Raw genomic sequence first — 21,488 nt, forward strand, 5'->3', positions numbered from 1 at the left:
TCCTTCTTTCTTATGAGAGAACCAAAACAGACAGCACTGCAAATAAAGTCTGCCTTATATAGCATATTAAACACAGGATCACACTTTACATTTAGGTTTTACTTCAGTAATAGAGCAAATGGTACCTCTCGCAGCTGACAGCAATCCCTTTTATCTTTTTTATTTGTTAACAGTACCTCAATTACACTTTGCACTGCAGGATAATATTTTATAACAAGACTGATTCTCTACTGCATGCAGTCAAACTTAATGCCTCCACCTTACTAGATCAAAATGTTGTTTTTACCTTTGACCTCTGTCCTTATAATCCCAAAATCCCAGCTGGGCCCTTGTAATCCAGAGCTTAGTAAAATTGATCACATAATTAAAGGACAAGTCCACCCCCATGAAAAATTGATTTGAATAAAAAGAGAAAACTCCACCAAGCATAAGCACTGAAAATTTCATCAAAATAAGAAAGTCATGACATTTTAAGAATTTTGTTTTATTTCACAAAACAGTTATATGCACATCCTGGTCGGTATGCAAATGAGGAGACTGATGACGTCATTCACTCACTAAATCTTTTTTATTCTATCATATGAAATATGAAATAATATAGTTTTCTCCTCATTGTCAAGGGACACAACGATTAATTCTTTCCTGAACATTTGGAATTAGCATTGTTTAATATTATATGGTTCCGTCAAGTTGGTCCTTATTGTCAAATATGTAAACACTAAATTATTGTATAATTCAAACAATAAAAAACAAATAGTGAGTGGTGGACGTCATCGACTGACCCATTTGTATGTCACTGAGTTGTACATATCACTGTTTTGTGAAAAATAAACGAAAATTCAAAATGCCATAAGTTTTTTTTATTTTACATCCGATTTCGATGAAATTTTCAGCATTATGTTTGTTTGATTTTTCTCTATTTGTTAAAATCAACATTTTTCTAGGGTGGACTTGACCTTTAATTACCATGTTTGATTGCATTTATCATTACGTGCAATCAATCATTGAACTTTGTGCTATAAGGCCCAAGATCATTATATATCCATGTTTTATAAAGTCAATAAGCCCAATGAAACTGTTATTGCACAAACACCCATCTTTATATTCTGTGGTCTATACAGAACTTGAACTTTGATTCTATGACTGAGATGAAAATCAACTGTGGTCAACCCACAATTGATAATACAGCTATGATGTTTCATGAAAACCTGTCCTTTGGTTCAATAGATATCATGTTGAGAAGTTGTCAAATTGGTCTGTGTCCAAGAACCTCTGACCTCGTCAGAATGCGAGCCATGAGAAAATCTATATTGGTACATCGATGTAATATTTAATGGAAATCTGTCATTGACTAATGAGATGTAAAATGACTTGATCTCATGATCCCACAGTATGGAGTTTCATCAAAATCTATATTCCTGTAATATGGTACTCATATGTTTGCAGGCATGGACAGATGAAAAGAAAACATCATGCTTCTGGCACCCTTTGAGGCGGAGGAGAAAATAAACATAATGTCATCTGTTTTATAATACAAATGTTCTTTAGAGAACATGAGTTAAATACCATATAATTTTCTAGTTTATCAACCTTTTCCAGAAGGAAAATATGCAAGTTTGAGTCATCGTCACCTTATCGGTTTTAATCTGTCAGTGAAGATTCTGGGTATTCCTAGACTGAAAAGTTCCTCTTTGGACAGCTTAGCCATCTTGGGACAAAGTTCCAGAACATTCTGCCAGCAGAGTTCAGCAAGAGTTGGAATTGCAAGCCAGATCTTCTGGATGATCTTGGTACGGATACGATCAACATTGTGGTCACGGCCAGCAAAGTTTTTGACACCACCAAAGAGATACATGCATTTAGTCTGGACGGGAGGTAAACAAGAAATAGAATACTAGCCAACTTCACTCTTCCTTTCTTTAATATATGTCACACACACAAAAGCATGATAATAGTGTGCTGAAAATAATTAACACCAATAGGCATAAGTGGGCACATGTTGGAATGCCTCACTGCCTTTCCATAATATTGACCAGTTGCTCATATTTAAGCATGTAGCATATTACATTTGCATCTACATGTATTATACAATACTTGATGTTAATTTTCTATAAAAATACATTGTAACAACTAGAATTTATCTCAAGAGGATGGAAAGAAGGAAAAGGAGACGAAAACAAAAATGGCAAATAGAGAGGAAGGTGAGAACGAGATAGGGAGATGAATTAACTTTGAATACACATGTACTGAGAAGTAGGGTTGTTATGGACTCACATCAGTTATGGCTGCTGAGTGGAAAAAGGACGGTACGGGTAGAGAGGTGGTCAACTGCGTCCACCTCAGATCAGGGAGATGAAGACACCAAATGTCATCCATGACAAAGTACCGGGCATCGTGACCACCGCATATGTAGACTTCTTTGAACGTGACATAATATCGAGATGGTAATAGACTTAGAATAATTTACGTGATATTTCATGATTCTACCCATTACGCAAGATGAATATGAACAGTGGCAATGAGATTTTAAAAGTCAATTAAAATAAAGAGGCTAAATTTTCAAAGATTTCTTGTGTATGCTCAAAAATGAACTTGGGAACATCTGCAGGTGTCATGAGTATAATGTCCCAAATCTTTTAAGTAAAGTAAAGTTCTTCTATGAGGTTGATCAAGATAATGAAGAATTTCAAGCCTCAGCCCATGGCCTTTAGAAATCTAGTTCAATTTCTGATACGGAGTCAGCATACCAACTGTTGTGAAATCATGACAAGTGGAATGCCTCTGGCCGTCTCACCTGCATCACGTGGTTCAATATAGCAGCAGTGCTGACTTTGAATACTACTCTAACTCGCACAAGATGTTCAGTGATACATGGTTACTCTTATGTCCACTTTTTATGAACTAGACCAATAAACTTACAGAGATATGATGGTTATTCAATAAAAAAAACCAACATGGCCAAAGTTCATTGAACTTACATGACCTTTGACTTTGATCATGTGACCTGAAACTCGAACAAGATGTTCAGTGATACTTGATTACTCTTATGTACAAGTTTCATGAATCAGATCCATAAACTTTCAAAGTTATGATGGTAATTCAACAGATACACCCATTCGGCCAAAGTTCATTGACCTTTGACCTTGGTCATGTGACCTGAAACTCAAACAGGATGTTCAGTGATACTTGATTACTCTAATGTCCAAGTTTAATGAACTAGACCAATAAACTTTCAAAGTTATGATGGTAATTCAACAGATACCCCTGATTTGGCCAAAGTTCATTGACCCTAAATGACCTTTGACCTTAATCATGAGACCTGAAACTTGCACAAAATTTTCAGTGATGCTTGATTACTATTATGTCCAAGTTTGATGAATCAGATCCATAAACTTTCAAAGTTATGATGGGAATTCAACAGATATCCCCAATTCGGCCAAAGTTCATTGACCCTAAATGACCTTTGACCTTGGTCATGTGACGTGAAACTCATGCAGGATGTTCAGTGATACTTGATTAACCTTATGTCCAAGTTTCATGAACTAGGTCCATATATTTTCTAAGTTATGATGACATTTCAAAAACTTAACCTCAGGTTAAGATTTCGATGTTGAATCCTCCAACATGGTCTAAGTTCATTGACCCTAAATGACCTTTGACCTTGGTCATGTGACATGAAACTCTAATAGGATGTTCAGTAATACTTGATTAACCTTATGGCCAAGTTTTATTAACTAGGTCCATATACTTTCTAAGTTATGACGTCATTTCAAAAACTTAACCTCAGGTTAAGATTTGATGTTGACGCCGCCGCCGTCGCTGCCGCCGTCGGAAAAGCGGCGCCTATAGTCTCACTTTGCTTCGCAGGTGAGACAAAAACTGGATGAATAATGGGTCCATTGAAAATCATCAACATAGAAAAGCACACATGAATGTGTATGCTTATTACAGCATGAAATGACAGAATGCCTACTTATTTTGCTAACTACTCAGCAATTACTTTTTTTTTACTAGAATCACTTGGGACATATTGTTATATATAAACATATTTGTTATATTGAAACACTTGGGTGATTATTTTGTTGTATTCTGTTAAAAATTTTTTTTTTACAATTACAGCTACTAAAATTTACCCTTAAAAGTGGATACACATCCAAGCACAAATCATATTATTCTCCTTCCTTGGTAAGGTATAGCAATCTTTCCATTGGAGGTGGATACTGCAGAAAATATAGCTACATGTTGTTGAAAACAGAACCACTTTAGTATATATATTAATCACCCCAATTGAAAATTTTAAAAACATAGGTACATTTATATTAATGTTTATCAGGTAGTAATTTGAAGACCTATTTAAACATCCTCAATGTAGATATCTTGAAGATAAAGCTGAAGGCCAAACTAAACAGTGTTTTGAAGACTATACTGAATTTTTCATTAGGTAAACACCTGAATACACATTTCAATATTCAAAATGTTAATGATTGGAAGACAAACCTGAAGGAAAAATTGCACTAAAGAGGAAGCAAGAAAGGTGTCCTACAAATGAGTATAGCCTTCAAAGAAACCATGATATAAAGATGGATGTGAACAGACCTGAATTCCACTGTGCACAGCTATGATACACTCTCCTCTGTGGGTAACGGTTGTCTTCCGTGGGTATTGCCGCTTCCCATGACCACCTTCCTTCAGCAATATCAAAGACATGTACCTGGAATAGATCAAACATGACAAAGACTTACCATTACCTGGGTGGCATTTCATAATGCTAAGTTACACACAATTACACTCGACCCATTCTTGGGTGCCATATCAGATTCTGAATCACTAATTTTTATCAGCAGAATCTGAACTATGATCTTAGTACTACAGTAATGCAAATCTTCAAAATACGATAACTTTGTTATTCCTTGTCTGATTTTGATCAAATTTTCAGTGTTTTGTTGGTCTGATTTTTCTGAATCTGTTCAAATCACATTACGGTATTTTTAGCCTGAGGTACCCCTTTAAAGACAAAATCCACCCAGATATTAAAAGGTAAAACAATTTCACTTGTACGTTTGATATAGTAGACAAGTCATTTCAAGTACACTTCATATATAAGAAATTTATTTCAGTCTACTTAAGCTATTAATAAATGGACTTCATATTTCATGATAAAGGGGCAGCTGCTTGCATGTGATATTTCAAAACAAAACTTGAATAATTCATAACTTTATCATTTCCTTTAATGCATTTTCATAAGTTCTTCATTAATATCTCAATTTCTCTCAATTTCCAGCTTTTACTAAAGTCAGAATGATGTTAGGATGAACTTGGCCTTGTTGTTCAATTCAAATCACCTTGTGATAATAGAGAATGCTGGTTAGCTCTTCCCAGCTGCTCCCAATCACATAGATTTTGTCCCGATAGTATGCCAATCCATGTCTGTACATGCCTCTTAAATGGGTTAACGTCACATTCTCCTTATCATCTTTGTCCAGAATGAGAGACCATTCATGAGTCTTCATGTCTAGATGATGAAGCTCGGAATCAAACAGATGTTCCTCCTCACTGATCCGCCTGCATCCACCATACACATATAAAGCTCCATCGTGAAGAGACATGGCCTAGGTTTAAATACAGAATGGAAAATTCAATTGATACAGTTGTACTCAAAAGTTAGTGAACCCCACCACAAAATGCACTCCTTCATGCCGAGTGTTGACTGTAAACAACACTACAATGTTCAGCAAGCCCAGAAAAAAAATTATTGAATGTAATATTTGATCACCTGACTTCACAATCAAATACATGTAGCTATAACATAGCAAAACCTGAATAAATGTTATTTTTTAGTATCACTGTATATCATTAACACCAAAGGCCAAAGAAAGAACAGGATTGTATTAGGCCTACAGCTGTTCTGCCAAGTGGGTTCAATATTCCCTGTCAGGAGGGGTGGGGAGAAGGCTTTTACTTGAAATGATCATTTCACTGCTTTAAAGATAAATAACAGTTGTGGTAACGATCCTAAAATGAGTTCGAAGAACTTCTAGCAGAATCCAATAAAATTACCACCCAAGTAAGTATTTTTATGTATGAATAAAAAATATGAGCCAAGTGGCTCTGGAAGAAATTGTGTAATTGCTAAGAAATCAGCAAAATAAGCATGGAATTCCAAATGTCAGGTATTTTTCCAAACAATATTAATGCATTGTCCCACATGTGGTTTCAGTGTTAGTGATCATCAGAATTATCGATTTTGAGCTATGATTTCATGATTTCTCAAAGATAAATTTACTTTAATGCAGGGCTCCACACTAACCCATTTTTTCTACTGGTCCAACCTATTCATGTCGGACCAGTAGATACCCAGTTTTTCAAATTTTTACTGGTCCGAACCCAAAATCTACTGGTCCCCAAAACAAAGAAAACATTAAGAAAATGCGCAAGTTTATTTTTCTAGCCTTTCGTTACCCCCCCAAAAAAATGAAGGACAAGAAGAAAGCAAGACCGAAACGAAGAAAGACAGAAACGAAGAAAGAAAGAAAGAAAGGAAGGAAGGAAGGAAGGAAGGAAAGAAAGAATAAAAGAAAGGAAGGAAGAAAAAAAGGTAAAGAAAGGATAGATGTGAAGGAAGAAAAAAAAGAAAGAACTAAAGGAAAGGAAGGAATAAAGAAGGACAAATATAAGAAAGACTGAAAGAAAGAAAGAAAGAAAGAAAGGAAGGAAGGAAATGAAGGAAGGAAATGAAGCAAGCAATACAGAAAGAAAGAACAAATCCAGAAAGTAGTAAAGGAATTAAAGAAAGAAGAAGCAATAAAAAAGAAAGGGTAAAAGGAGAGATGGAAAGACAGACAAAAGAAAGAAAGGAAGGATTGAATGAAGGAAGGAAGGAGTTAAGGAAGAAATGAAGGAAAGGTAAAATGATAGATAGAAGGAAAGAAATAAATAAAGGAAGAAAGGGAAGGAACGAAGCAAGCAATTATAAAAAAAAGGTAAAAGAATAGATGAAAGGAAGAAAAAAAAGAAAGACCGAGAGACAAAGAAAGGAAGGAACGAAAGAATAAAGGAAGCAAGCAGTCAAAAAAAAAAAAGGAAGGTAAAAGGATATAATTAACAAAGGGAAAAAGGAAAGAAGACAGATAGAAGGAAGGAATGAATGTAATAAAGAAACGGCTGAGAAAAGAAATAAAAAAGAAAGGGTAAATAAAATGATGGATGGAAGAAAGAAACAAAGAATGAAGAAAGGGGTAAAAAGAAGGAAGGAAAGAAAGGAAGAAGAGACGAATATAGGATGGATGGACTCAAAAACTAAAGAAAGAAAATATCAGAATGAAAGAAAGAAAGAGAGAGAGAAAATGGAAATAGAGAAAATATTTTATAAAAGGATAGAAAGAAAAAATGAATTAAAAGAAAAAATGGAAATTAAAAGAAAAGACAGTAACAAAAAAAATCGAGGGAAGAAACAAAGAAAGATTAAGAAGGAAAGAAAGATAGGAAGAAAGCTAAAACTATTATCATAAATAATTTATCAGTTTCTTTTTGGCTCAATTAAAATAGCTACGAAAGAAAGTCAGATACCAAGTGTATCAACACACACATAAATGCATATGTGGGGCTATTACGTATTCAGACGATATCACCCGAAACCCGATCTGTTTGAACCAAAACAGAAGTGTAAATTTCTCCTTTTACTGCTCACAAATGACAGAGTTGCTCCAATTTTTAGGAAATATGGACATTATAAGAGCCTTTCATGAGTATGAACCTTGAAGTTTGACAGTTCTGTGAGAGATTTCTGCCAGAGTTTAGCCAGGCTTCGTTCGTGCGGGCAGTGGAGAATTTACCATGTGAGTTGTGTGGCTGACTACATGTACACTGTATGCATGCTGTATACATTACGTGCGATTCATTCTGTGTGTGAATTGCAGAATTTAACGGGGGGGGGAATGGTTTGCTGTGAATTTGACCATTTCTGGAAAAGTTATTGGCCCAACAATGGTTTTTATTACTGGTCATGCCGGACCCTTAAATCTTGCTATTTTTGGAAAAATTACTGGCCCGACAATGATATTTTTTACTGGTCATGTCGGACCAGTAAATCTTCCAATTTCTGAAAATCTACTGGCCCGACAGCGATTTTTACCGGTCTGGGACCGTCGGACCGCCGCTAGTGTCGAGCCCTGTTTAATGTACCAGATTTAGATATATTGACAATTAACCTTGATTTTAAAGACTTTCTCATGAAATAATTGTTTGCTGCAACTACTATCTCTAACCTTTAAGTGATTCCACATCCAGTCAAAACCAAGGATTTCATTTTCAGTTCACTATAGCTGCCTCATCAAGCAGGCTGCATCGTTCATCTAAAAAGTTTATAAGTATGCATAGCCACAAAGCTATGGCAATTTCACAAATGCTGAGCAGCAAAACATACCTGCCCATATTTAGCTGGGATAGTACCGGAGCATTGAAGTACTTTCCATTTGCGTTCGGCGAGGTTAAGGGTGTAGATCTTATTGTTGCTCTTTGATCCCCAGGGATAGAGAGTTCCACCAAAACATATCAAGGTGCTTCCACTTAGGATCACTGGAAAGTATAAGAATATGAAAGGAGTGAATAAGTTTCCATAATACATATTAACCTTGTGAACTGAAAATAATACATGAGAGGTCTCAGACTCAAATGGATACCAGTACTTTAAAATTTTCTTAAAAATTGTTTGAATACTAAAGCTTATGATTGCCTTCACAAGACTGGGGTAGAATACTTTATAAAATGAAATAAATGAATGACCAGATAAACATAAACAAAAGTCATCATAAAAATGCCCAATCACACCATCTGTAAGAACATCAATTCAGTCAATGAAAATTATGAAGTAAAGAAAACATGTAACAAGGCCATCAAGTAGTGCACACAGTTCTAACACCTACCTAAGCCTTATGTTTATCTGGTATGTAAATAATAAGTGATCAAACAACTATCAAATAATTATTGAATAATTTTTGTAAAGATTTTGCCTAATGTGAATAATGCCTGGAAAATCACTTTCCCCGCCATCTGATAACATTATCAACCAACCTTGTAAATATGCCATATGTCCATACCAAATGTTTTGACAGACTGGTTATCAAAAACTTATGTTCCTTGGCAATACAATAGACCTAAAATCCTTTTTGAAAATGCAAGGAAAAAATCCCCAATGACTATGCGACCATCTTGGCTTTTGTCATGGAAAGCAATTTCCAAATGGGCTGATTGCTCAGTCAGACAATTCAAACACAGCATGGTCTCAATTTTCTGCCTGTCTGACTGACCCATCAATTGCACAACTACTATATGATACTGTGTGAGTAAAAAATAAATTGACACCTCACAAATCCCTAATTTTAAGGAAGAAATATTTCATGAACATAATTATTATATATGGCCTGAAAGAGTGTCTTCTCCCAAATAATGTGATACTGCATGTGTAAATGCTTGGATAATCAAGAGGAATCTATTACTGTGAGGTAAAGTTTGATTAGCATCAAAGTAAGGCATGGCTGCAATGAATGAATCCAGATGCCAATGATGTCATATTCCTACACAAGTTAGTAAACATAATTTACAAACTCCTTTCAATGAAATTAACTTGAGAGTTGATACTATAAGTATTTATTAAACAATTCTAATGTTAAGTATTGGAAAAAATGGATTCTAATGCAACCCTTGCAGGATTGTGACATAATTGACATGTGGATTCATTAATTGTGGCTTACCTCACTTTGGCATAAGTCAAAATTTACATCACTGCAAAGAATACCTACTACCGTAATCATCCAAGCATGAAGATATACCACCTAAGGGTGGTATCAAATTATTTGGATGAAGATACTCTTTCCAGAAATTCCAGCCATATGTAAAGATTATCTGTTCATGACATATTTCATCCTTTTTTTACACTGTATGAAATCTTTAGAAGAAAATTTGCTACAACATAAAAACAAGGCAAAAGTGATTTTGTGTCTCACCCACTTATGAAAATAACCAGAAATATCGTGATTTGCGAGGGCACGCAACAGAATTTTATCAAAACTTCATTGTGAAATGACTGGGATGGAATAACACTTGTCATAAAAGCCTTGCACGTAAACTTTAATGTTGACCTTACCATGTGACCTCCAACTGCAGCATTCAATTCAATTCAAAATGGTTTATCAAAAATCCTTTCTTTGCGGCCAAGCCGAATTGCGAAAGTTTACATTTCAAACAAAATCATCAATAACAAGGTAAAAGTAACTTATGGTACTACAAACAAATTTCAATATAGACATATATATATGTAACAAAAGTATATACATCATAAATAAATTTGAATCGATACTCACTGATCAATTGAAAAATTGAAAAATATTCAAAATACATGTAAATATGTGAGTTGTGGAGTTATGTGTCATTAGATTTGTGACGGATGGACGATGGACAACATTTGGATCCCTAAGTCTCGCCTTCACCTCTGGTGGGCGAGACAAAAAACTGAAACAAAATAAAACCTGATAGAATAACACCAAAATTGATTACTTGACATGGATGCTGTCTCGGATGGGGAACTGCCTGTTGTCTTCACTTCATGCCACGTTTTTGTAGCAAAGTTATAGCACCATAACTATAAAACAAAATAAAATAATGGTGATGAGCATCAAGGTAAGCTCACAGTGAAACTGAAAGAAATATAGATATTGAAATTTCTTTACAATCTATTATAGAAATTATATGAAATTGAATATTATACCTTAGGTACAATATTAACACTAGTTCAAAATGGGGTACATTGAATTTCTATGATTTCATAATATTAGATTAATGTTAAAAGAAAATCGAATTCTGACACATTTTATTGAAGCAAATGGAGTAGTTGTTTACCCTAATACCCTACATCAAAATGACATCACTTGTTGCCAATTTGAATTCCCAATATGTGGAGTGATTACATTTATTTTCTATCAATTAAAAACAATAATGTAAATAATTACAAAGAAAAGATCAATAAAAAAGACAGAGGGATTGCCCTACTCAGTGTTGAAAACACATCTACATATTCGCTATATTACAGAGGGGTCCCTACTAGTATACATATAAAGCAGGAAAGGGAAAAACTTATAGAATTGACTTACAATAAAGACTAACAAAATGTGAAACAGTTACGAAAAAAACATATTTACAATTTACTGTATACAACAGATAAAAAAATAAGATTAGAGATCTGAACGAGAAGCGACAGAAAGTCTGAGATGTTTTTAAGGCCTTTTTTGAATGCGTTGATATTTTCCAATAATTTCATACCATGGGGAAGAGTATTATATTGAGATGCACCTTTGTACTGGATACATGTAGTACGCCAAGAATATACTGTTTTGGGTTTGGTAAGGCAATGTTATGAGAATTACGGAGTGAATAATGATGAAAAGATGGCTGAAACGTTTCAGACATCCTTGGAGACAAGATACATGCTTCATGGACTGATTTATAAACAAATATATTTCTCTTCTTGATTCAAGGGAAGACCAGTTCAAAACTAAATGAATTTGTACATGGAGATATGATTGTAATATGGGTTGACTTTCATTATTCTACTTGTGCAATTCTAGAGGGTTTGCAATTGTTTGGTAATTTTTTTTTCAGAGGATTCGATTAAACTATCCACATAGTCAAAAAGGGGCAAATCAATGAAGTTGTAAATCAAATTTAAATTTGTTCCATTTATGAAACAGTGTAGTCTACCCAAATATTTGACTTACTTACCAACCTTTCCACACAAGATTTCAATCCCACTTTAGTTTGTCGATTATACATCCAAGATATGTTGTATTGCAATATTATCATCAGCAGCATGCATCCACTGATCTGTAATTCTAACTTAAGATGTTAGGGTGGAGTGTTAACTCCAAAACCCAAACTGACCATCTGATAAGAATCTATTATATTCTAAAATTGTAATCAATTGCTGTTGAACATATCTTTCAAGTAGTTTTGATATAGTGGGTAGAATTGAAATAGGAAGGAAGTTATTTTGAGATTTTCTGTTACCGGATTTATGGATAAGAATGACTTTAGACCGTTTCCAGTGGTACTCTAGGCTGAAAATAATATCTGAATAAATATAGTAAAATTCAACTGGCAAATATACTAGAAAATTTCATCAAAATCTGATGAAAAAAAGTTATTGAATTTTTTAATCCAGTAATATTTTATGAACAGTTATATTCATGAGGTCATGAATATACAATAGCTGGTGATGTCATATCAGGACTTTCCTTTTTTTATTACACAACATAAAAATAATTTAATATTTTCATGTATGTGCATAAAAACATGTCTCCTTGTAGCAAAATAAGGTTCATCAATGATTACATTGAACAGTAACTCAACAGTCAATCATATTTATACATTCTTGTAAAGGAAAATTTGAGTAAACAGAATTTCACACAAATAGGTGGAGATATGACATCATCAGCTCGCTTATTGCACATACATGAGGACATGCCTAACACCGTTTTACCGACATATTGCAAACTCTGAATAGCCATAACTTTGATATTCCTTGGGAGCCTTTCATGAAAGGACTTGTCAGAAGTTTTATCTGACAAGTACAGTTTTATATGACAGTTACTATGGTAACAGCCAATCATAATCGGGGAGACTTGTCAGACTTGACAACTTGTCGGACAAAAATGTTGATCAAACGCTATCCAGTTTTAATGAAATTTTTACTCGTCTGATTTTACTCTATCTGTTCATAAATTTCAGCCCGGAGTACCCTTTTTACTGTGTACTTACGTCTCTGAATATATTATGCTGTGCAATTCTGCGTAAATTCCTCTCATCAGTAATTACATATTCAGGATGGTAACCTCCAAATACATACAAATTAATCCCATCAGTTGCACAACAATGTCCACTTCGCTGGTATGGCTGAGAATCTGTGTCTGTTATAAAAGAACAATTTTCATTTGAAAATAAATCTTTTTAAAATAAAAACTCTGAGCTAGATGATCTGTGTTATTTATGAAGAGATAAGCCCGGTGGGGGTGTGCCTCGGTCGAGACAAAAAAATGGGAGCCTTGGAGCGGGCTTATTGTAAAAAGGAGGGTCGTCAGAATTACAAATGCTTGTGAAAATGGGGGTCCTTGGAACGGATCGCCAGTGTGTGAGTGCGTATACATCCAGCCTGTGGAATGGGCATGCGTGCATGATGCAGCTAGCGCGGCCTCCGCCGGGTTCGCTCGCGCAGAAGCAATGGTCGGACAGTGCAATAATCGACATAATACTGCTAATTATTTATAATCACGTAATAAATTTTAATGCTTGTAAAATAATATTTTTTATCTATAAATTGTTCTTCAAAACGGCATTGCGTATCAGTAGTACGTAATACATAAGCGGTTCAAGGGTCGACGCCATTGTATTTGCGTTGTTTACATGTGGATCAGGGGGTATACACGACATCAGTCTGGTAAGAAACCTTAATTTGTTATACTATTCTAGTGACAATTTTTAAAACCTTCCTACGCATTAGGCGTAGGGAGGTGTAAAAATCAATTAAATTCATAAACTTAAATTCATTTATGTCTTAACAGATGGATTTCCCTAGGAAATCTATCTTTGTTTTGGTCCTTCTATTCTGTGACTATGCCAAGAGTGTCAAGACGTCAATGATGAAGAAGTATATATCAGGCTGTTAAAAGTCATCATCATTGCGTTCTCAAGACTAGAATATCCCTCAAATAGCGTCGTTTAAAGTTTTATTAAACCTTTATTTTTCTTCTCGTTGACAAAATACGGACCCTGCTACCATCTCCCAAATTTTTTGTCTAATGAGCTAAGAGGGCGCGCGATTTATCTTCATATCAAAGACACTACAAGGGAAAGACTAGGCACAAAAACTATTTTACACGTAAATCAATGCAAAGCGTTACGCTAAGTCGGCAAAGTGTCCAATCTGTTTACTGTAAAGTTTCTGTTTCTGTTTGTGGTAACTCCCGTAGGAACTCGGCAGGACAGCATTTTGCTGGTAAACGCCAAGCTGGTATATCAGCAGGCCTCTACAAAAAATTTTTTCGTCACTTGCCCTGTTGGGCAAGTGATGAAAAAATTTGCTTGCCCGATAGAAAAAACTGCTTGCCCAATTTTTAAAATAATTTTTAAAATAATTAAATAATTTTTTTCATTATGACGGCACTACTCTTATTTTTATTAAGGTATACTAAATAACAATTGAGAATCATGTCCAGTATAAAAGAACACACATTGAAAAGGATATTTTCAGCAACGTAGGCCTGAGTCTATTTTGGAGAAAAAAAATCAATATTTTATGGCTATTTTGGAGAAAAAAAATCAATATTTTATGGCTATTTAAGGTTTTAAAAAACCCTTCAACAAAAGTTGCTAAAATTTCATATTTTGCATCTTTAAATCCATGAAATGGCTACCTGCGTAACATATTTCCTTAGAATTGCTTTCATTTACCGTAGTTGGAAACTATAAAGAAAGCCAGTGAAAAATGTTCAGCTCTTTATTGACTCGGAAAAAATTATTTTATCATCAAAAGTGGAGTGGCGAAATTTCACATTTTGCATCTTTAAATCCATGAAATGGTCATTTATTTTCCATATTTCCTTGATTTCCTTGATTAAAAAAAAATTAATTGGAAACCATCAAGTCTTTTCTTCATCATTTTATGATGTTCCACTCGGTCAATAATTTTATCTACATGTTTTCACTTATTAATGAATTATTAGTAACATTGTTTACGGTAATATTGTATGATTTTTAAGTAATCTTTTTCACTATGCTTAGAATCTTGGGTGTGTGTGTGTGTGTGCGTGTGGGTGTGACTGTGAGTTGAACTTTGATATAAATGAATTCAATATCTAATTTCTACTTCGCCTATTCGAGTACAATAACCTGTACTCGGCCATGTAATAAAGGCCCACATACCCTAACTTTTCCTGAAGTTCTTTGAAAACGCAGACTTCTACGAAAATTGCATTTCTCTATGGGGGAGTCTAAATTTGGTGAGAATGTATTCATTAATAACTTAAATATACATGACAATAAAGAAATCATCAAACTTTATTGGAAGTTTTGAATAATATACCCGAAATGTAAACTCTGTCTGAAACAGAAAATCACCATCATTGAGGCCTTTACTGAGCGAATTGTCCCCCAGAGCTCTGGCAGAGAGACAGAGCTCAGACTGGCTAGCTAGTATTCGCACGTGTGTGAGCCTCCCGCCGGCCTTGTAAAATAGATGGAGCTTTGTTTGATGATTTATTGTCTGATATTTACCTCATCCCCTCAGAAAGGGAAACAAATGAATTTTACATCATAATTAACAAATACGGCAAGTTATTTTAGATGTTAATAGGCCGTTTTGAAAAGCAAAGCCGAATGACATGACAACTCACCAATGCGAGGTTACTAGACTCTGTGATTTGTTTCCTGTGTAATTCTAATTATTTTATCACAGAATTGTGATATCGGAAGGGGGAAAATGTGCATTAGAAATTGCACATGGTGGTAGTCATAATGGACCCCTGTACTACATTCAACTGTTTCCCGGCCATTGCGTTGATTTTTTTCATACCGGTACCGTACGCTGCCCAATCGGCGCTCAGTTTACGTATTTTCCTTTATCTTTCATTCTATTAGCTACGATATCCTTACTTCTATATGTCATCTGAAAGAAAAAATACTGGAAAATCGTTCCATATGATAATAATTATAAGTCTTCAAAGCACCGCTGTGTAATTCGCCGTTTTCGGCACCCTTGCGCCTGCCCCATTGCCGCTCACCACTGCCCTAACCCCGCTCACTTAGCGCGCGCATTCATACATGTATATTAGGCCTGACTTATTCTTTTTTCTACCTTTTTTACTTGCACTTCTGAGTGAAAAAGTGTGTAATTTTGTTGTGATTGAATATATTATTGATAAGTTTTATAGTACAATACACTGTATAAATGTTCCTTTCACCAAGTGCAATTATTTTTACGGTTTTTGTTGCTTTTTTGTTACTGATCTACGCCTATATCATTTTTTTTATCCTTCAAACTTTATTCCGTATTTTTTTTATGAAATACATTAAAAAAAAAACCTTTCTCGACAATTTGTTCACTGATTATAAATTGTCTAATTATATGAATATGATTCTAATCTATTCATAAATTTTATGAGTGTATAATTATTATCTATCTATTTATTTCGGAAATGAAAAGTATGAAATTCAGTGGAACATAGTAGGCTACAACATATCAGAGTATAGATTGAGCACCCACTGGACTGATAGGATCAAATAAATTACTGTAGTCAATAAAGACCATTTGACCCTGTCCAGTTCTTATACATAAAATCGGAAGCGGATAAAAAGAGTCAGCATGAACAAAAAGCGTTAAAGAACAATATATATAATAGAATATAGTCAAGTTAACTTATTATTGATAATTTACAACTTATAAATAAAACGCTATAAAGCTCTTTTAGCACATTCACCATTCAAAAAAATCAACTTGAGTGCCCCCCTCCCCATTTCGTCCCTTCCGCTCATTGCTCCCTGATGCTATTTACCATTGATTTCCATTATTTTTTTAAAGAAATAATTATTTGCATTCTCCTTCAGGTTCTAATTCCAATTTGTTGCTTTTACACTGTCTTGACTCATTATTTACAAGTATATATTCGTGTATCCCCCTTTTTGTTTACTTTTCGTTTACTCTTTTTATAATTTTTTCCCTACTTTTTCTTGTGGTATTGATATTTTATGGGACTCTCACTGCATATTCTTAATTTGGAGCCTTCAACCAACTTGCTTTGCTTTTACGTTTAGCTCCCTCATATCCACAACTCTCATTTTCTTTCTTTGTCATTATTTTAGAACCAATTACAAGAATACATTTAGTACTTTTTTATATTGTTGTATTATATATTTTACGATATTTTGCTTATCAATGAAAACTTTTATTGTGTAATATTATTGTTTGTATTGAATTGTTGATTTTTAAAAATGTGAAATGTTGATGTGAATAAACCTTGAACCTTGAACACTTAAGTCCGATAATAAATATATATATATATATATTTTTTTGGGGGGGGATTCCCTAATACTGACTTTCATTTAAAAAAGCTCATCTTGAAAACAACATTAAATATTTAATCAACTCACTGGTTTAAGTTCACATTTGAACTCCCGTCAATGTAGATAATCGGAGAGAGAAAGACACTCAAGAACATTCGATTTGTTCAAAAAAAATTGGTCAATTTAAAAAAAAAAAAGGAAATCTCCAGAAACATGACAAAGTTTTATCTATTCAAATCAATCAGGAAACTACTGACCGAGTTGGCTTCTATAGGCCTATTAGCGGGAAACTTTTTCTTATATTCATTTAAATTCTTTATTTTATTTATATGAATCAAATAGGCCTACAGATAATGGGCCTATAACATGAAATATACCTATCATTAGGCTCATAAGCTATCACAAAGGCCTAATTGCACATCTATTTGATGTGACGTGTATCTAAACCTTGTTTAATTCCAATTAAATTATCCCTAAATTCATTGGCGGCGGAAGCCAGAAAATTTAGAGGGTGTCCACCTGAAATTAAAAAAAAAGTCGTCATCATCTAAAATTTAGGACTTGCTAACCAAAAAATTTTGAACAAGCAAAAAAAAAAAAAAAAAGGTCATCAACCTAAATTTTAGGGGGGACAACACACGTTTCAGGGGAGGGCCACGTGAATTTAGGGGGGGACGCAGGAAAAAAAGTTGACAAGCAAAAAAAAAAAAAGGTTATCAAATCAAACTTTAGGGGGGACCGTCCCTCCAACTAAAATTAAGGGGGGACATGTCCCCCCCCCCCCGCTTCCGCCGCCTATGCCTAAATTTCATACTCAGAGTAAGTAATCATAATCATCAAAATATGAATAGGCCACATAAAAACAGCATAACGATCGATAATATAGCCTTTATAGACTTGCAGGGGCCGCGGAACCAGGGAGGGGCTTCATCCCGAACAAAACAAAACTATCCCTATCAATGTCTCTAAGTTGTTTGTACGTCGGTATGCAGTCTTTAATAAGAGTTGAAATTGATATACATCGAAGTCTCATTTTTTAGCATTGATGACCCTACGATTCGTTATAGAGCAAGATAATTTTGGTAAAACCTTTTCCAAAAAACTTTGGGCCCGGGCAATGATTACAATTAAATCTCGAGATATACCTCTGGTGAACAATGTTGAAATAATTGACAAATTCTTTTGATTATTCATCAACATTTCTGTAAACGTCAACCTATCTGCCTGCTCCATGAGGGGCTTTTATTTGCCGTCACCCTCAGCTAAAGGAAAAGCGGAAGAAAGAGGGGGAGAAAAAATTGAAGAAGAGAGAGGAAAATGTAAGAGTATAAAAAAGACAACAACGGAAGGGATATCAATCGAGGCCGGAATAGGAAAATAATAAAATGAAAAAAATAATAGGAAGGAAAATAAAAGGAAGAAGACAGGACGAAAATGAGAGTTGGGGGACCGACAAATACATTTCATTTAGAACAAAATAACTATTCAGCTCGCGCTTCGCGCCCGCATTGCCCGTTTGTTTCATTATTCATGTCTTGTTTTCAAGTCATTCTCGGTTTGCAAGTTAAAACATCAGTGCTTAAAATGTCTCGTTTTTTCTCTGAATATAATACTCTCGTTGTGAATTTTGTTCATGACTGAATTTATATGAAACTCGATCTCTTTTTTTAAAGACTTACTTTATTATTCACGTCTGCCCTAGCTATGCCTATACTGAATTATGACCTGAAATAAAGTCAGACATTGCTACATTGTTTACATTTAATTTTCATCTCATATTATAGATTCACGAGTTGAATTAGTAGAGTAATCAGGTGTTACCATGGCAACTTACCATTACCATGCATTCAAATGAACTTATCCATGCAGAACACTCTGTTGTGTTCGAAATTTAATTTAAATGAGTTGGTCGAATATAGATTTTGGCATTTTCCACCATTCATCTTTTCCCACCATAATGTTGATTTATGATGACAATTCAATAAATGCCCCCAACGTACAGGGCCAAAGTTCATAGACCTTAAATTACCTTTGACCGTGGCATGACCGGAACTCACTATAGGATTTTCACTGACTCCCTTATTTCTAAGTTTCGTGATAGCTATAGAAATCAATAGGCCTACTACAAACTTATGAATTTGAAAACCTTATCCTGTTTTAAGATTTCAATTTTTACGACGCTGCCCTCGCGTCGACGTCGGAAAAAGCGGCGCCCTGTCTCTGCAGACATTAAGACAATTGTATTTTTCTGCGAGAAAGATAAGCCGTTACCATGACAATGGATCTTTTGCAACTATTACTTTGATGACTTGATAGGCATATATCTAGAAACTGATTTTGGAAGGCTAAGAATGATGATTGGACCATTTAAATATTGACAGGGGAATATACCATATAGGCTCAATATGTTATTTTTTAAACATATTAATCCGTTACCATGGTAACGGCGGAAGGAGGTATGTATAAAACTGGCAACAAGCGGATTGGTTCAGCACCCTCAAAATAAAGGAAATGACACAAAAATATCAGATTCTAAAGAAATGTCTACTTGAAAAATATGACGATTCCGTTTATATATATGGCCCTATGTACTCTAATCATGATTATCATATACAATCCGGGTGAGCGGAGTTAGGGCAGGCTGCTATCTCAAGGTATGCCCTCGCTAATTCATTCACACAGCAAATATTCATTCCTTAGAATTTGTCATGTTGACATATCTAGGACCTCTCTCACCTGCGAATCACACATTTTCATTCATCATATAATATAACAATTTTCACGTGTTTTTAGGAGTTTTTAAAGTGACTGAAAAAACCCTTAATCTGGTGCAGTTTCGGTGCAATATTGATCGAAGTTCAAACAGTTATCGGGTTACTTTACACTTTAACGCAATATTTCGCGATGATTTATGAAGGGATTAATTTCATTTTTCCACACTTTGTTTTTTCATGTAATGGTCTCCTCTTGGGTGCTTAATTATGCGAGTATACAAAACAATAAGGAATTTGGGACGAATATAAAATGATAATCAAAATAAGCAGCGTGCGCATCGCGCTTGTGAGGGTGAGCGAGAATTGGGCAGCGTACGGTACATTTATTTGAATACGTGGTACAGAAAAAATAACGCAATTTCGGAATTTGAAACTGCGCTACTCGGTATTTTTTAAGGCTGATTCATGATTTTGAGTGTGGATTTTGGATGATTTATGGAAAAACGAGGTACGGTACTGAAAAAAAAGACGCAACAACCACTTGCCCGATCGGGCAATTGACTTTGAGAGGTGCTTGCCCGCACGTCATTTTCACTTGCCCCGGGCAAGCGGGTTTGTCGCGCCCTGGTATATCAGTCATATCAGTCATAATCAGTCATAGTGGCTGACGTTATAGACGACAGATATCACTCTTGGGCCTTTTTATCAAAGTGGAGACAATGGCAGAGTTGGGATTCGAACTCACAACCTTGCGATTATGAGTCCAATGCTCTAACCACTGGACCACACGACCCGACAAAAGGCTTTGGTGGAAAGTTAATTGACAAATGAACGGTAGCACTTACAGGGCTTCATTCAAGGTACATAAAGTTTTCTATATTTTTCGTTTAATTTGTCATCGCTTTGAATATTTTCCAAAAAGTATCATTGTCAGCAAAAATAATATGACAAATACTTTTTTTAAGTTATTGCATTTATTGGTGTCTTATGAAACAACCATTGGAATTGCACATACAATGAATAAAAAATCTAGTTTAAAAAATACCGACAAGCTGAATTAAGGTTGTAAATTGTATTAGTGCCACCAACGACCTTCCTTTTATTTCCATCGAAGAGACATGCAAAGCAATTTTCCAGGCTGAGGTAAGCAATTTTGCTATATTTTTACATGTTTTTTACATTGATAAAATTTGTAAAATTGAAAATGGAACGCTTTTCACCAGAAAAAGCCCTGGTGGGTAGCAGAATGAGTTTCTGCAAACATTATTCATGTTATGAAGCGATGTTAACCGACAACTCTAAAATCCATAGTGTAAACGCGTACGTGATGCGAGGTTTGTAACGTTATAGCATATGGTTGGCACTACCCCTTATCGACCACCTAACTTTCTAAGCATCGTATCTACAAAAATATTCATCAGTTTTACTAAGTTTTCATCTCATTTGTGCAGAAAATTGAGCAGATCAGATCCCCATGTTTAGATTGGCGATTCCAATTCAATTCGCGTATATATCAACGAACAACGAATACGACGATTTTACATTTGCACCCTGCTTTTGAAACCGACCACCCGCGATACACTATGTTTACAGCCGATTCTTGTCGCATTGGCGAAATATTTTGACCCTTCCAATTCAGTTCTATTATGTCAACATGCTTACTACTTCCAC

The 21,488-nt window shown here is 34.8% G+C and overlaps 1 protein-coding gene across 1 annotated transcript in view; it reads right to left on the bottom strand.

Annotated features, from left to right (window-relative positions):
- Window positions 1–888: 888 nt before the first annotated feature.
- LOC121410918 (kelch domain-containing protein 10-like) overlaps window positions 889–21,488 on the bottom strand; it is a 28,539-nt gene continuing 7,939 nt past the window's right edge. Inside the window, exons 2-8 of the mRNA XM_041603306.1 lie at window positions 12,808–12,956; window positions 10,552–10,636; window positions 8,423–8,574; window positions 5,343–5,609; window positions 4,597–4,711; window positions 2,275–2,417; window positions 889–1,864 (exon numbers count right to left, since the gene is read on the bottom strand). Coding sequence (XP_041459240.1) covers window positions 1,628–1,864; window positions 2,275–2,417; window positions 4,597–4,711; window positions 5,343–5,609; window positions 8,423–8,574; window positions 10,552–10,636; window positions 12,808–12,956 — 1,148 coding nt within the window. The 3' untranslated portion in view covers window positions 889–1,627. The remainder of the gene's footprint in view (window positions 1,865–2,274; window positions 2,418–4,596; window positions 4,712–5,342; window positions 5,610–8,422; window positions 8,575–10,551; window positions 10,637–12,807; window positions 12,957–21,488) is intronic.

This window comes from Lytechinus variegatus, chromosome 3, assembly GCF_018143015.1.
Source record: "Lytechinus variegatus isolate NC3 chromosome 3, Lvar_3.0, whole genome shotgun sequence".
Classification (NCBI taxonomy): Eukaryota; Metazoa; Echinodermata; class Echinoidea; order Temnopleuroida; family Toxopneustidae; genus Lytechinus; species Lytechinus variegatus.